General features: G+C 36.0%; 2 protein-coding genes across 2 annotated transcripts; both read left to right on the forward strand.

Annotated features, from left to right (window-relative positions):
* Nucleotides 1–1032: 1032 nt before the first annotated feature.
* LOC110730655 (transcription factor bHLH84-like) lies at nt 1033–2970 on the forward strand. The gene is made up of 5 exons (XM_021910469.1): nt 1033–1692; nt 1785–2015; nt 2101–2166; nt 2260–2325; nt 2638–2970. Exons 1-5 carry the CDS (start codon nt 1099–1101, stop codon nt 2728–2730), a joined length of 1050 nt encoding a protein of 349 aa, XP_021766161.1. The 5' UTR covers nt 1033–1098; the 3' UTR covers nt 2731–2970.
* Nucleotides 2971–5957: 2987 nt separating this feature from the next.
* LOC110730656 (transcription factor bHLH54-like) lies at nt 5958–8501 on the forward strand. The gene is made up of 5 exons (XM_021910470.1): nt 5958–6617; nt 6931–7191; nt 7291–7356; nt 8010–8075; nt 8218–8501. The coding sequence occupies exons 1-5, from the start codon at nt 6090–6092 to the stop codon at nt 8299–8301; spliced, it is 1005 nt and encodes a 334-aa protein (XP_021766162.1). The 5' UTR covers nt 5958–6089; the 3' UTR covers nt 8302–8501.
* The last annotated feature ends 6848 nt before the right edge of the window (nt 8502–15349 follow it).

Raw genomic sequence — 15349 nt, forward strand, 5'->3', positions numbered from 1 at the left:
CATCTTTAACAATCATTACTGATATTATTAGTCAGCTTTTTAAATTTTTATATCCAATCAGAAAAAGCAAACTGGCCCAATCATAGTTTAGTTTTTAGATTATCTGAACATTGTCTTATATGCCACCAATACTGCATCTTTCATTCTGTCAAAATGATATAATGTGCATTATATTAATGCATTACTAAACATTACATTCAATAATATCTCTATTAATATTTTGATAATATCATCGGTTGCATGGAACCGGATACAGATTTAAAGTACTCGCACATTACATAAGAAATGGACATCCGAAAATGGACATGGGGTTATTAGAGTTAAAGTAAAAAAAAGTCTATAAAATCAACAAAATGGTAGTTAATAATTAATTACCTATCTTAATTCATCCAGCTAATAGATTTTGACAGTTAGAAGTTTCTAAGTATTATGGATTACTGGTAGAATAATGGACTTTCCTCTTATTTAAAGTAGTGATTTTATTTACTCTAAGAATATTTTGGCTTGTTCAATGTGTTTTATGAAGGTTCCTCTGATGTCCTGGTCCTTAGCTGAATTTATCATCATTAACAACTAAAAAGCTTGTCAATTGTCAAAATGTACTTCTATAATGAAAAAATTTATGGAGTTCATTCGTTTGCAATAAAATATAATTCCACGTCGTTGCAATTCGTAGGATAACATTCTACATTCCCATTTCGCCTCACACCAAATCATACTTGCATTATGAAATAAAGGTCCCTTTTCGTTGATTGCAATCGTTTAGACTTCGTAATCATACGTGTTTCATTTTTATTTATATTTTATAATATATGCTTAAGTCCTCTAAGCCATCAAAAGGGTTTCTTTACTTCTATCAATCCTTAATTTAATCTACATTAGCCTGCAATGGCCCCATCAATCATTTTGAGCTTAACTACACAACAAAAGTGTCGTTTTAGTATTAACGAAGTCAATCTGCAAGTTGCTGCATTGGCTTTGGAGTATAAATATGTCCATTGATATCTTTGTTTCATTCAAGCTCGAACAAAATCTAGCTTCTCTAACACACTTCTAACACACTTGAGATCAATTAAGTATTAAAAAAAAATTAAAACAATGATGATGGAGGCAGAATGGGGATCCTTTAACGGAATTTCTGTCAATGATGAGGCCGATTTTATGGCTCAGTTGTTTCCTAATTGTTCGCTTGAGCAAGAACTAGAATCGTGTAGCTTGGCACTGTCATCCTCTTGCTACTCCGGTATGACAGAGGATGACAGGCTTGACAGCAGTTCATTTTTTAGTACCGATGATAAGAATTTTAATTCGTATTGTTTGTCCCAAGGGAGTAACTATAGTGGTGGCAGCAGCAGTATTACTGTTGTCTACCCTTATCATGAAAACTTTTGTTTGAGCGAAACTCATCAGATTTTTGCAGCTAATGATAATAGCTGCCACTTTCCTGTTGATTTATGTCCATCTGCTGCGAAAAACTTTATCCAGCGCTTTCCAGGTAACTCGATGGAAAGAAGTGACAGCTTGAATTTGGAAATCAGCTGTGGTGGCAGCTTTGAAGATCAGCCAGAGTTATCGGAAAATAAGCATTTACAGCTGAAACAAGAATATGAGATGTCAGAAGTCGAGCCTGCTTCTGAGGACAGAAGCAGTGGCCTATTTGAGAGTGGAAAGAAAAGATCTCGAATTTCTGAGGTAAGATTGTTAAACTTTCATTCTGAGCCTTTACAAAAAATTTATTATATTACATTACAATGTCTGATCATGGTATTGCAATGTATGTTCAGAAAGGAAAGAGGAGTGTCAGGACAAAGAGGAATCAGAAAAGTGGTTCTGATGACGAAGATAATGCTCCTGACTTTACTAAGCAGAACTCGAGTACTAGTTCAGAAGAGCTCGAGGAATGCAACGGGTCTCAGGAGTTGGGTTCAAAAGAGACTGCAGCAGCTGTCAAAATGAATGGTAAAACAAGAGCCAGCAGGGGAGCTGCAACTGATCCTCAAAGTCTCTACGCAAGGGTAAGTGTTAACATTTTACACATTAGTAACAATGCATCGCCTTATTGGTTAATTATTGATTTAACTTATTTTCGTTATATTGCAGAAAAGAAGAGAGAGGATTAATGAACGATTAAGAATCTTGCAGAGCCTTGTTCCTAATGGAACGAAGGTGAGAACACTTCGGTTTTAGCATATCTTATTTTTACTATATTCTAAGTCTATCAAGAAGTGAAAATCTTAAGGATCTGATTTTGGTTGACAGGTTGACATAAGCACAATGCTTGAAGAAGCTGTCCATTATGTCAAATTTTTGCAGCTTCAAATCAAGGTAAAAGGGATATGATGACATCCTTACTGTTTGAATTTTAAGACCAGAAAAAAGCGTCATGGTTCATTTCAAAAAATGACTTCATCCAAGACAATAATATTCTACATATCATTTAAAAATATATAATGAAGTCAAATAAATGGCAAACCTTATTTTGAATGTTTATGCAAAGATACGCCAGTCACAAATATTTGAAAGAGTAGTTTATAAATGAGTCCCTTACAATATTGAAAAACATACAATGACCATAATGCAATAATGTAATATTATATTAATAGGTACTAATTTCTTTCTCTCTTTGATTTCTTGCAGCTATTGAGTTCTGACGAGATGTGGATGTATGCCCCTCTTGCATACAACGGAGTGGACTTTGGTCTTGATTCAAAGATCAGCGCGCTGCTATGATGTATCTAAAAATATACGGCTCTTGTAACTTCATAACTCATGATACCAACACTAATAATAACTAAGCCCTTGTTATCTTATCAGTAAACTAAGTTACAAAGGCAAACATTTTTTGCTGAAACCTGTAAGAAAGTTCAGGTGACAGTTTACATTTGATCTGGACTGACATGGATTACCAATTTGTGTCCGTTGATTTTTTCATAATGGACCTTGTTCGAAATACATTGTTTCTTATTGACTTGTTTTGATCACATTGGTTTTATTCTTGTTCTACTAATGGACTCTTCGTTGCTTGGTGTGGGTGATCATGTAATGTGTATATAAATATGAATGGACAATTAAAACTTTGCTCTCAAAGACAATGACTATAAGGGTTACTTTGGGGTGATATATAGAATATTGACAATGTTTCTAAAACTATAGAGTAGCAAAGCCTGTTTATATAGCTTGGAATCTGTAGCAAAGTTTTACTAATTGAGAAATATGACAATGGACTAAATTTCTGGTTCAAATGTCAATTCCAAGCTGTTTCGGTTTAGATTAAACAAGCTCGATTTTATGGTATCTATAGGTGCACTTTTCATCCTATGTATAGCTCATTGCATAAACAGAGAAGCTACTTCCAAAAGAAAAATAAATTCAGTAAAAAAAAAAAACTCTTTTAAGTTCCTAAAATCGATGCTCAGTAGTTCTATAGCTGTCATTGAAATGGTAGCTGTAAAGTACTTTTCGAAAAGAATTAATAGCAAAAATCAGCATATTGGAGCTAACACAGCCTGCTGCCTAGTTGAGCCGTTAGGAAAGGAACTCATTTCACCCCAACTTTGATGGCTGACACAGGTGGTCGTGTAAGTGCAATAATTGTCTTGTCAACTTGCAAACTCCACCCAACATGACTGTGTCAACGGACACTAGTGTCCGCGATGGGTAGGTATACCATTGTCTTTGCCTCAATTGCACCACACCTGTGTCAGATAACATATACTAGAGGTGTGGAACCTTCATTATTATTGGTTTCTTAGATCAATTCCAACCTAAAATTCCGTTGCAGTTGACATGGATGCCTGCCAGTGGTGAAGATCTCTGCCTTCTGCCCTGCAGCCCTGCTCTCGACAGGACTGCTGCCCATGGCTGTGTTTGTAAAATAATAAGCACAAGTGTACAGCAGCACATGCATCCCTATTTGCTCCTAACACAATCCTTAATATATAGCGCTAGCTGTACAACTTTCTTTCTCGTGTTGGTCTATAACCATTCAGAAATTTCTATTTTGACAGTCATAAGTACATTATGAAAAAGATCTCTTCTTGCTGGTCTTGGTCAGGTTATCAGATGTTCAATCAAACTACTTCGTGAGTCGTGACAGTGTTTATCCTACCTATCGTATTGTTAATCATGTTCAACATGTACAATAGAAGCAGGTACATCAAGATTGAATATCAGTTTTTCAATAAGCATGTTGATCATAAGTATGTATCGATTCACATTATTCAACTAGCTGATGCTTATACAAAATGTCTTTCAAGCAATTAATACAATCTATTTAAAGTCACCAGAGGATCAAGTATAATAAACTTAATTGGTAATTATGTAATAATGCAAACAGTTTTACTAAACTACATTGTCTACATACATGTGTATTACTCGGTATATAAAGAAGGTTAGAGCCTTCATTATGGTTGGTCTGTTAAAACAAAAAAACACCTTTCGCGACTAGTCTTGCCTAAATAAGTAATGTAACAGATCATCTTGAACAATGTAGCAAGTTTTTTTTTTTTTTTTTTTTTTTTTTTTTTTTTTTTTTTTTTTTTTTTTTTTTTAATTCCAAGACAAACTGATCACCTTCATCAAATTAAATCACAAATTATTCCAAGACAAACGGATCACAAAGAAAAATAATAGATCGAGCAGACAAAAGTTCTTTGGTGAATTTTTAATACGGTGCATGAACTAGTACAAGTACATAATCTGGTTGCCAAGTCACATACGATCTTGTTCCTCTCTAAAAATCCCTTAACTGTCTAGGGAGATAGTATACGAAATACGATCATTAGCTAACAGATGCAGTTGTTGATCAGGGGATATTGTGTAAACAAGTCATCAATCAACAAGCACTAATCCACAATAATATAATTATTAACAAAATTACAGAACATTGAAGAAGACATTACTAATCAAAAAATGGCGTAAGCAGATATTTGTCTGTATCAAAGTATATTCTCTAACTTATATTATATATATTTAATTTTTATAATAAGGTCTCATTTGTAGCTTGAAAGATCTTAATCTTAGTCTATTTTATTTTTGCATAAAAACATAGAGAACTCGTTGCACGTCCTTGCAAGTTGCTAAGAGGTGGGATTCTTTCTCTAACCCTCCATCCAAAAATTTATTCCTTTTCTTTTTATTATTCTAAAAAAGCAATTAATTGTCTGGTACTACCAATTATATAACTCGTACTACATTCTCTATTCAATCATTGGATTGTATTTGTAACCATTTCTCCATCCTTGTTCATTCTAATGTTTTTCTAGCCCCGATACATTATCTGACCTGTCTGAAACTAATAGTCACATATACTAACTCATTTTACATTTTACGCCCACATTGTCACCTTTTAGGATGGGGGATAGGCCGATAGGTTGGGTTTGGGTTAGATTTTGGGTCGTGCTAAAAAAAGCTATCGCAAATGTGGTAATAATCAATATCATGATAAAATATGAGAAATGCAATGGCTCAAACTGAGGTAATTTCGTTCTACCTAGGCTTGGTTCAGATCAAGTTTAGTTTCTCTCATTAACTTCAGGCCGATCCATGTCAGGGATTGACATCCCTTCGAGGGAAAAAATAGAAATAACACGACTATTATAAAGGACTTTTATGATAAAAGTAATGTTGTCTGTGATTACAAAAGGTTGAGACAATGTGACAACTAATTGTGAACAAACGTGTTTATTATTATTTTATGACCACCAACCGGAATACTTAAGTTCCTGCTATTAGCTGTCATGGGTCCCATCGTAGTAGACTCGTGTTGCTGATGTACTTGGATAATGACATTAATATTTGTTAATCTTCTCAACAGCTAATCATTTAGTTAAACAGAAAACAGTTTATGGCAAGGTCAATTTTATTCTCTACTCCTTTGGTTCTGTTATATTATTGACATAATATATAAACTAAAACATGATCATCTCATCCATCCTCATCCAAATTATTAACTAGCTTGTAAGTTTCGAAAAAACTAATACTTGAAACTTAAATAAACTTTACAAAATTCTAACTATATAATAACAAACACAGCAGCATTCTCCTTCTCCTCCTGCAATACTTCAATCCTACTAATAACTCGAGACAGTATGGAAGGAGGAGAATGGAGCAACTTCAATGCTGCTGTGTGTGTCAACGAAGAGGCCGATTTTATGGCTCAATTGTTTCCTAATCCTAACGACGTAAATCTCAATTACAGCCATCATCATCATTACCACATTATTGCTAATAATACTAACAATAACAATAATAATAATAACAATGCAGAAGGTGGTTCATCTTATTATTCTTCTGATTCCACCTCTAACTCTCAAAATTTGTACCGTTATTCACAAGAGAGTAGTTATAATAGGAGCAGTCATGATCATGAGGTTCATTATCACAATTATTTTGGTGATAATAATAATAATAATCATCATCATCAACAATTAGCAGCCGCGGCTAGTAATGCATCATCCCTGCCTATTGATTTCCTCCAGTGTCATATGGATGATCAGGACAATGGCGCGATCAATAATGCAGACGTCGATGAAGATCAGTCTCAGTTGGATCCTGCTGCTGAGGATAAAATTTGTGATTCCTCTTACAATTCTAAGAAAAGAGGCAGAGTTTTAGAGGTAAGCTAATTTTTTTACATTTTCTTTTAATTGGTTACTTTCAGATTATTACGTCTCAAAATAAAATGTCACATCTCTATTTTTGTTCGTCTCAAAATAATATGACCCCTGTCTCACATAATGTCACATTTCTATTTTAGTTCGTCTCAAAATAATAGACCACTAAATTTTATAACATAATATTGTAACAGTAATTGTAATTTTAAGTCAATTCCTTACAAAAAGTCGCAAATCAAATATGGCCTATCATTTAGTAACGGAGGGAGTACATTACAATATTTTGGGTGATTGATCGCATTATTGAAAAATGCAGGGTGTTCAAAAGGGAAAGAGGAGTGTAAGGGTGAAAAGAAGCCAGAGTCTATCAGCCTTAGGCGGCGATGATGATGAGAAGGAAAACGATGGAATAGCAGTGAATAGACAGAGCTCAAGCAGCGGTAGTTTAGAAGATGATTGCAGCTCTAAGGGGACTACAACGACGACAACGACAACGACGACTACTGTTCTTAATTCTAATGGTAAAACAAGAGCCAGCAGAGGGTCTGCTACTGATCCTCAAAGTCTATATGCAAGGGTAAATCACCTATCTATAAATTTTTACCACAATTTGTACTTAAAATTATCTTTTTTTGGGCAATGTACATGAACTAAATTGATTTTTTTTATGAAACAGAAAAGGAGAGAAAGAATTAATGAGAGATTGAAAATCTTGCAAAGCCTTGTGCCCAATGGAACTAAGGTAAAAACACAAGATTGAACAATGTGTTTAATTGATTGTTTTAAACTATTTGTTTTTCTCTTTTGTTTCAAAAATTGACATTAGTCTATTTAAAAAAAATATTTATATCTATTGACATTGCATATTACATATAGGGTGATGATTTATTGAAGACAATATTTATCGGTCTTAGAAATTTTACTTACATAACTTACTCGTAATTGCATTTGTATTTAATTTATATATGGTATATAAGAAAAAATAGTCTTGTTATATTCATTTTCAATAAGTGTTTTAAAATTTTCAAATTTTTTACATGGTAAACAATATGCATTAAAAAATGGACAAAGTCAAATCAACATTAACAAAATAGAGGAAGTACTACTTTTATATAGAGTAACAAGACATGTCAATATCATAACCTAAAATGTGACAATCACATTCAAACCAACGTATGTTATAGCTCAACTAGTTATGTTAAACAAAACAAAAAAAAATTCATAACATCATTTTCGAATTATTTCTTGCCATAATATACTTGCAATATTAAAAGGAGTATTTGACTAATTCATGCGGCATAGTAGCATATTCGTTGAACTATATTTTATGGATTAATTCAATGTGCTTAAGGAATGTTCGTAAAGTCAACTAATTGTTTACATGATATGTTGTAGGTTGATATCAGCACCATGCTTGAGGAAGCTGTGCAGTATGTCAAGTTCTTACAACTTCAAATCAAGGTAAAAAAAAAAAAAAAAAAAACAAAACAAAACGAAATAAAAATTGTACTTGTACATTTTATCGCGTCTAAAAAAAAGATTCTTTTTTTGCAATTATATGATTTAGATTAAATATTAATTTTAATTTGCATAATTTTTGCAGCTACTAAGCTCTGATGAGCATTGGATGTATGCACCAATTGCTTACAATGGAATGAACATCGGGCTCGATTTCCAGTTTAAATAACCTTCCTAGATGATTTAATTAAAATCGCGACAAAATGTTCCCTTGCAAATTTTGTTCATGATATACGAAGTATACAATCTCACATGTAATTAGTAAACCTTTATACTCCTATACAAAGTTTTCTTCCCATTCTGTTGGGTAGGGAAACATAACAAATCTCATAATTTGTTTCATTCATTCTTGTAATCCTTTGTTTTATTGATTTTTTCTTACTCCATACTGCAAAAAGAATATCAAAATTTATTGTCTACATTATATTTGGGTCCATGACAAATTATTAGATTTTGTCATGTATGCTAAAGTAAATATACATGAAACCATCAACAAATTATTGACATCAAAACTTCTTTGGCTTTGTGGTGCACAATTAATTATTAAATAGAAATTCGAATAAAAAAAAATTATTAAATAGAAATAAGTTTTTTGACATTGTCATTTAATCATATACATGAAACTATTGACAATTATTAACTTTAAAACTATTTAAGGTATTTGGTGGACAATAATTGGGTGGAAAGAAGCCGTTAGGCCCTCATTGTTTGAATGAAAAAATCATGCAATAATTGACTAACAATTTATGAAACTAAACTTCCCATCGCACGAAGGACACAATCTAAGGTTTCGTTGTTCCGATGGAAAACATCTAATAGAAAATCATTTTCTAAAGACTAATATTGTTCCTTCTCTAAGGGCATGTTTGGATTCCATGAAGTAATTAAGAGGGTAATATTTATGTAATTAAGAGGGTAATATTTATGGGGCTAAACTTACTGAGGGGATAATTAAAGGGTTAATATTTCATTTTCGAGAATTTTGTTGAAACCCATTGTCGTCCACTTGTGAGGGTCCTACTTTGGAGAAAGAAGAGAGCCGGTTCCACTTTATAAGGTACATGACTAACTCCTACTATTATCAATAGGTTTTAGTGCGGAAGCTCCTAAGCCTTGGTTGTGCACCGAACTCTCCTCTTTCTTATTCGAATTACCCAACCCTATTTCATATTATTTCGAAATTTAATATAGTATTAGAGTCCAGACTTGTTGGACTGTTCATTACTGGGTATTTGTAATGTTAAGGAGGGACTTGCGAAGGAGAAAATATATTTTGGAACGCAGCGTAGCATTATTGACTTTTTTGCACTAAAAACATATGAAGTAGTTTATTTTCTTTCACGTTACAAATACTTAGTACTCCGTACATCATCATCATCATCATTATTATTATTATTATTATTATTATTATTATTATTATTATTATATCTCAAAAAGAGACAAAGTCATATAACCTATAAAAAGTTAGTGGGTAGTCGAGATACAATCTGGGCCCCTACTCCTCTAGCCATAGCAAATCTAATCCTAGTAACTATATGAGCAGCAGCACGTGCCCTAATGTCTTGCGTCGTCGAAAATTTTAAAACCCACTTAAGCAATGCAACAACCTCCTTTTCTAATTCCCCAAGTGAGAAAAAGGAGAAGGGAATGAAACCATATCTAATTGCCTGACATCGAGCTTCATACTTAACCCGCTTCCGATGAGCCGCATCAGCCACAACCCGCCCATGAATGAAGTCAGATAGCCTTGACTGTGTCAAAGGAGAAGACCCTATCAAATAAACACAGATATCGCGACCACGATCCCAAGAATAAAGTAACACATCTGCAGGTTTGAGGGCCTTGTCATTTTCTCCAGACAACCCAATGTCAACCTCTTTTCTCGCTGAAATCCCAGAACGATACCAAACATCAACCAGGGTATTCCGAACAACATTATGCCGATGTTTAATACCCACCATACCAGCACACAACACTGCGTGATCACCGAAAATATCCCCAGCAAAAACCCTCGAACAAGCAGATGAGCACGACGTCGAGACAGAGAATAATGGAACACCCAACCGATATGACAACACACATCGATAAGGTTTTGTGTTCATCGTCTGACCCAAACCCGAAATAGGGACGGCCCAAAGCCAAGCAGTCGTGTGATCTCCCTGCTAAGATTTCCATAATGCTGATAGTTGAGGAGATAATGAAAAGGTAGATTCTGCAGAAGCGGTAACCTTCGTGAAATATATATCTTCCAATTTATTCATGAGTTTCGGGGCAGCAACCTCACTAGGATTACTCAAAAAATCAGACTTCACCATGCCACTAAACAGACTCAATGCATCTTTAAAAGCTCGACCAAGACCAACAATGTCAGCATGTCGTAGAAGCTTCGTCTACAAGCCAGCAGACTGTAACCAAGAAGCAAGAAATGCATAATGCCGAACATCACCTGTGGAATAAACACCAAGCCCTCCAAACGCAAATGGTAAGGTGGCAAGGCGCCACTGACAGTCACCAAACCCAGGCCCTGAAGCAGTAACAATACTCTCCAAGGAAGAACGAAGAGCCTCGTCGAATAATGTGCGCTGAGCCGCCTCAAAATTACTTGGGGGACAACTACACAATGCAAAGTAGAGTTTAGAAACTCGATCTGGTACACGCCCTAAGTAACAACAGGTCACACTGTGGATCATCCAGCATAGCAACCTTATCCATAAGCGTAATGGTCTTGGTCACCCTATGCATCACAAGTTCACTACTAAAATTGGAATCAGAACTAGCGAGACCACCAAGCAACTTAATACCACGCAAAGGTCGAGCAATGTTAGGTGGAAAGACACCCACAAGCCTGCTTCAAGGGTCTTCTATAGGCTAGAAGACTTTGGTTTTTTCCACGTTAAGATGTAACCTAAATCGAGGTCCTTCCTCCATACTTAATTGTAGAACCTTCCCCACCACCAACGTGTCACCAATAACAGTGCCGTCATCCAAATACCAAGCCTGAAGACATACATCAAAAGTGTCTCTAATTTTACACACAAGGGGTTGTAAAACCAAAGCAAAAAGCAGAGAACCAAGGGGATCACCTTGCTGCACCCCCTGAGACGACCATAAGGTGTGGTCCCCATAATACAATCTGGCTGGATTAGAGTAGAAGAATTCAACCCACCGCGAGATACCTGGACAACGACGACGGACTTCACGTAACATGACCTCATGATCAACTAGATTGAAGGCATTTCGAAAATCCACCAATAACATTGAAAGACCAACATTCGAACCACGATCCTCAATCAACCGATTCACAAGATGAACAATTGCCTCACCACTTGAAGAAACCCTAACGCCAAATTGAAGACCATCAAAGTAACTGCCCAAAGACTTCCCAAACATGACAGCACCGGCCTTTGAAACCAAACGTCGCCAAACATTACCCACAACTATAGGACGGATACCACCGGGCTTGACTAGAGGTGTGAGTGGAGCACTAGCAATATACTCTCCTAGCTCCATTGAACATCTACTGGCTAAAAATAGATTAACCACCCTGGAAATAGAGTCAACCAACTCATCTGAGATAGCCACAACAACACCACTCAAGCAATCAATAAGGTGTTGAGCACGTAACCCGTCCATACCACACGATGTGCCACAAGGGAAACTCTTAATTCGATCCAAAACAACAGTAGACGAAGAAACGAGATAAAGTTGATCAACATGTAATGATGGAGGAGGAGAAGAAGGGTGTTTTGAACTCAAATTCGAAAGAGTGGCCTCATTATTATTATTATTATTATTATTATTATTATTATTACCCACCTTGATTTCGTGCAAAATTCATATATCTCTTAATTTTACCCGCAATTGAGATGGAAAAAAGGTATACTAATGTGAAATTTTTCCCCTGAGGGCGGATGCACGATAATACTCTGTGCATCCATTTTTTTTAAGGTAGAATGAACATATAGTTGTTCAATAAAGAACATATAGTTATTTTGTAAAGAACATATACTTCCTCCGTTACATATTATGTGCAACATTTTCCAAAAATGGATGTTACACATTATCTGCAACAAACTAAAACTTTCCTCTTTTAGTAGTTTTTTACTTAAAATGACCAATGTACCCTTAGTTAGCTTTACTAACACATATTAAATGATTAAGATTATATGTTATTAACATATTAACCAAAATTAATTAATCTAAACTCATCCCAATCTCTCTCCTCCCTCACAACCGCATCCACCACCATTATCACCAACGTTTCCTTCACTTCCCTCGAAGCCACCCCGCCGCCGCCGCCGCCACCACCACCACCACTTTTCTCGGTCTTCTTTCAAAGCGACGGTCCGAATCCACCCCAGCCGAAATCTCCCACCCACACACCTAGCCCCAACCTCGAATCCCCCTGAGCAGTGAGCACTTCCCCTCCATTCATGTCGCCGCAAAATTCCCCACCCAAGTCGCCCAAACCTACCCCTGTCGCGCCGAGATCTCTAGGAAAACCCCAATCAAACCCATCCCAGGTGATCTGGCTAGTGGGGTTTCGCGATATTGCGTCACTCAGGTGGTAGGTTTTCGCGATTTGGTTGGTGGGGTTTCGCGATGTCGCGATTTTTCTCAGGTAATGGGGTTCTGCAATTTGGCTGGTGGGTTTTCGAATCATGGTGGTGGTGTTGGTGGTTACGGGGTAGGCCTAGCTAGGTATGGTGGTGGTGGTTACGTGCTAACGGCGAGTGGGTGGTGGTGGATGTTGTTGCTGGTAGGTGGTGTAGAGGAGTCGTCTATGGCAGTTTGTGGTGGTGGCCATTAATTCTCTCTCCTACCCTTAATCACACACCTTTCACTTAGTTAATCAGCATTAACAAAATTTATCTTGGAAAACGTGCAACAAGGTTTGTTGCACATAATGCGTAACGGAGGAAGTATCTATTTTATATCACATATAGTTATTTTGTAATGAACATATAGTTGTTTTCTAAAGAACATATAACTATTTTGTAAAAAAAACATCCAGCTTTATATTCTTTATATATATCTAAGGAAAATCCGTAATATTAATAATGAACATAATAATATAATGTAATGAATATTATTTGTATTCAACCACCATAATCTAAAGACAAAATTTAAAGAAAATTTCAAAATAAACAATTAATATTATGTCATAAATAAAAGTAAATTATATTGACAATCAAAGAACATGATGATAAAGAACATTATTATTAAATAGTACGCATGTTCTTTTCATTATAGAAATATGTTCGTTATATTTTAATAGTATGTTCCTTTCATTCTAGGTATATGCTCATTGTATTTTAATAGTATGTTATTTTCTGGGTGAGGAAAATCAGGGTAACGTTGCGAAACCAAAATGCAGAGGGTCCCTTAGATAAAGTTAGTGATCTTATGACTTCAGAGAAGAGATGGAATGCTAGCCTGATCTGGAGGAACTTTGAGGAACACACAGCTAGAGATATCTTATCGATCCATATCCCCACGCGAGAATGCAAGGATAAATTTAGATGGATACTGGATAAAAAAAGGTGAGTTCAGCTTCAAATCAGGCTACTGGAAGGCGGCAACAAAATCTAAAGTGTCCACATGGAGCCCAAAGCACACAGCATTTTGGAAGATGTGATGGAAGGTGAAAATCCCCCCAAAGCTGAAGTTATTTATCTGGAAAATCTCACATAATATTGTTCCCACCAGGGACATCGTGGGAAAAAGAGGAATTCACTTGGGTGGTCATTGTGATCTCTGTAAAAGGGAGCCTGAAGACATGAATCACTTGTTCAGATTTTGTGAGATTTCAAGTAGGGTGTGGGCTTCCTCACCTATTGGGATTAACTCAGCTAACCTAATGTTTCTGTTTTGCAGGGAATGGGTCACCAATTTTTTTATACTATTGTATGACAGGTCTAAAGGATAACTGTAGAATTAGGCAAAAAATAGCTTGACTTTCATTGAAGGTTACTGTCGAAATATATAATACAAAGCTCTCTAGAATCCTAGTCCTAGACAAACATGGAAACTAGAGAAGATAAGGAAATAGAAAAGATATCATGACAAATAATTATTCTCCTAAATATATGATATTTCCTAAATATATATCCTAATACCCCCCCTCAAGTTGGAGCAGTAGGATAAAAAATGCCCAACTTGGAAAGAAGTTTATCAAACTGTGCCTTTCCGAGTGACTTTGTGAATATATCCGCCAATTGATCTTTAGTGGACACATGTGACGGGGAAATTAAGCCTTCAGTAATCGCATCACGAACAAAGTGACAATCAACCTCTATGTGTTTCGTACGCTCATGAAACACAGGGTTCCTCGCAATATGCAATGCTGACTCACTATCACAGAACAATTTAATAGCTTTAGGATGTTGCACACCCAAACTTAACAATAAACCCTTGAGCCACTTTAATTCGCAAGTGGCTTCATTCATACACCTGTACTCCGCCTCTGCAGAAGAAGTAGAAACTGTAGGTTGCTTTTTAGTCTTCCAAGAAATCGGTGATTTTCCTAAAAACACTAGCCAACCTGTCAACGAGCGTCGAGTTAAAGGACACGCCGCCCAATCTGAGTCACACCAACCCTCTAAAGTAAGCTCACTATCCGAACGCAATAATATGCCTTGGCCCAGAGATCCTTTGAGATACCGAGCAACTCTCAAGGCCGCCTCCCAATGTTCTATGCGTGGTGCTTGCATGAACTGCGACAAAATGTGAACTGAGTAAGCTAGATCCGGTCTAGTGACTCCGAGATATATGAGCCGTCCCACAAGACGACGATAAGCTTCCGGATTCTGAAGAAATTCGCCACTAGCATGAGCGAGTATGTGATTTTGTTCCATGGGAAACCCACTAGGCTTAGCTAGCGCCCAATAATCTTGTTTCAGAGATAATATCCAGAGTATACTTTCTCTGACACAAAAATAGTCCGGACGAACTACGAGCCACCTCAATGCCCAAAAAATATTTAAGGGAACCAAGATCTTTCATTTTAAAACAATCACTAAGATATGCTTTGAAAACCTTAAGTGCAGCGGAATCATTCCCAGAAATAATAAGATCATCCACATAAACTAAGACATTGATTTGAGTTTTTCCATTAGTATATGTGAATAAAGAGTAATCTGAATAGGATTGGATAAAACCATACCGTTTCAGAGCCGTTGTCAACTTTGCATACTGTAGGGAATAATTTCAAGCCT

The sequence above is a fragment of the Chenopodium quinoa genome, unplaced genomic scaffold (genome assembly GCF_001683475.1).
Source record: "Chenopodium quinoa cultivar QQ74 unplaced genomic scaffold, ASM168347v1, whole genome shotgun sequence".
NCBI classification, from domain to species: Eukaryota; Viridiplantae; Streptophyta; class Magnoliopsida; order Caryophyllales; family Amaranthaceae; genus Chenopodium; species Chenopodium quinoa.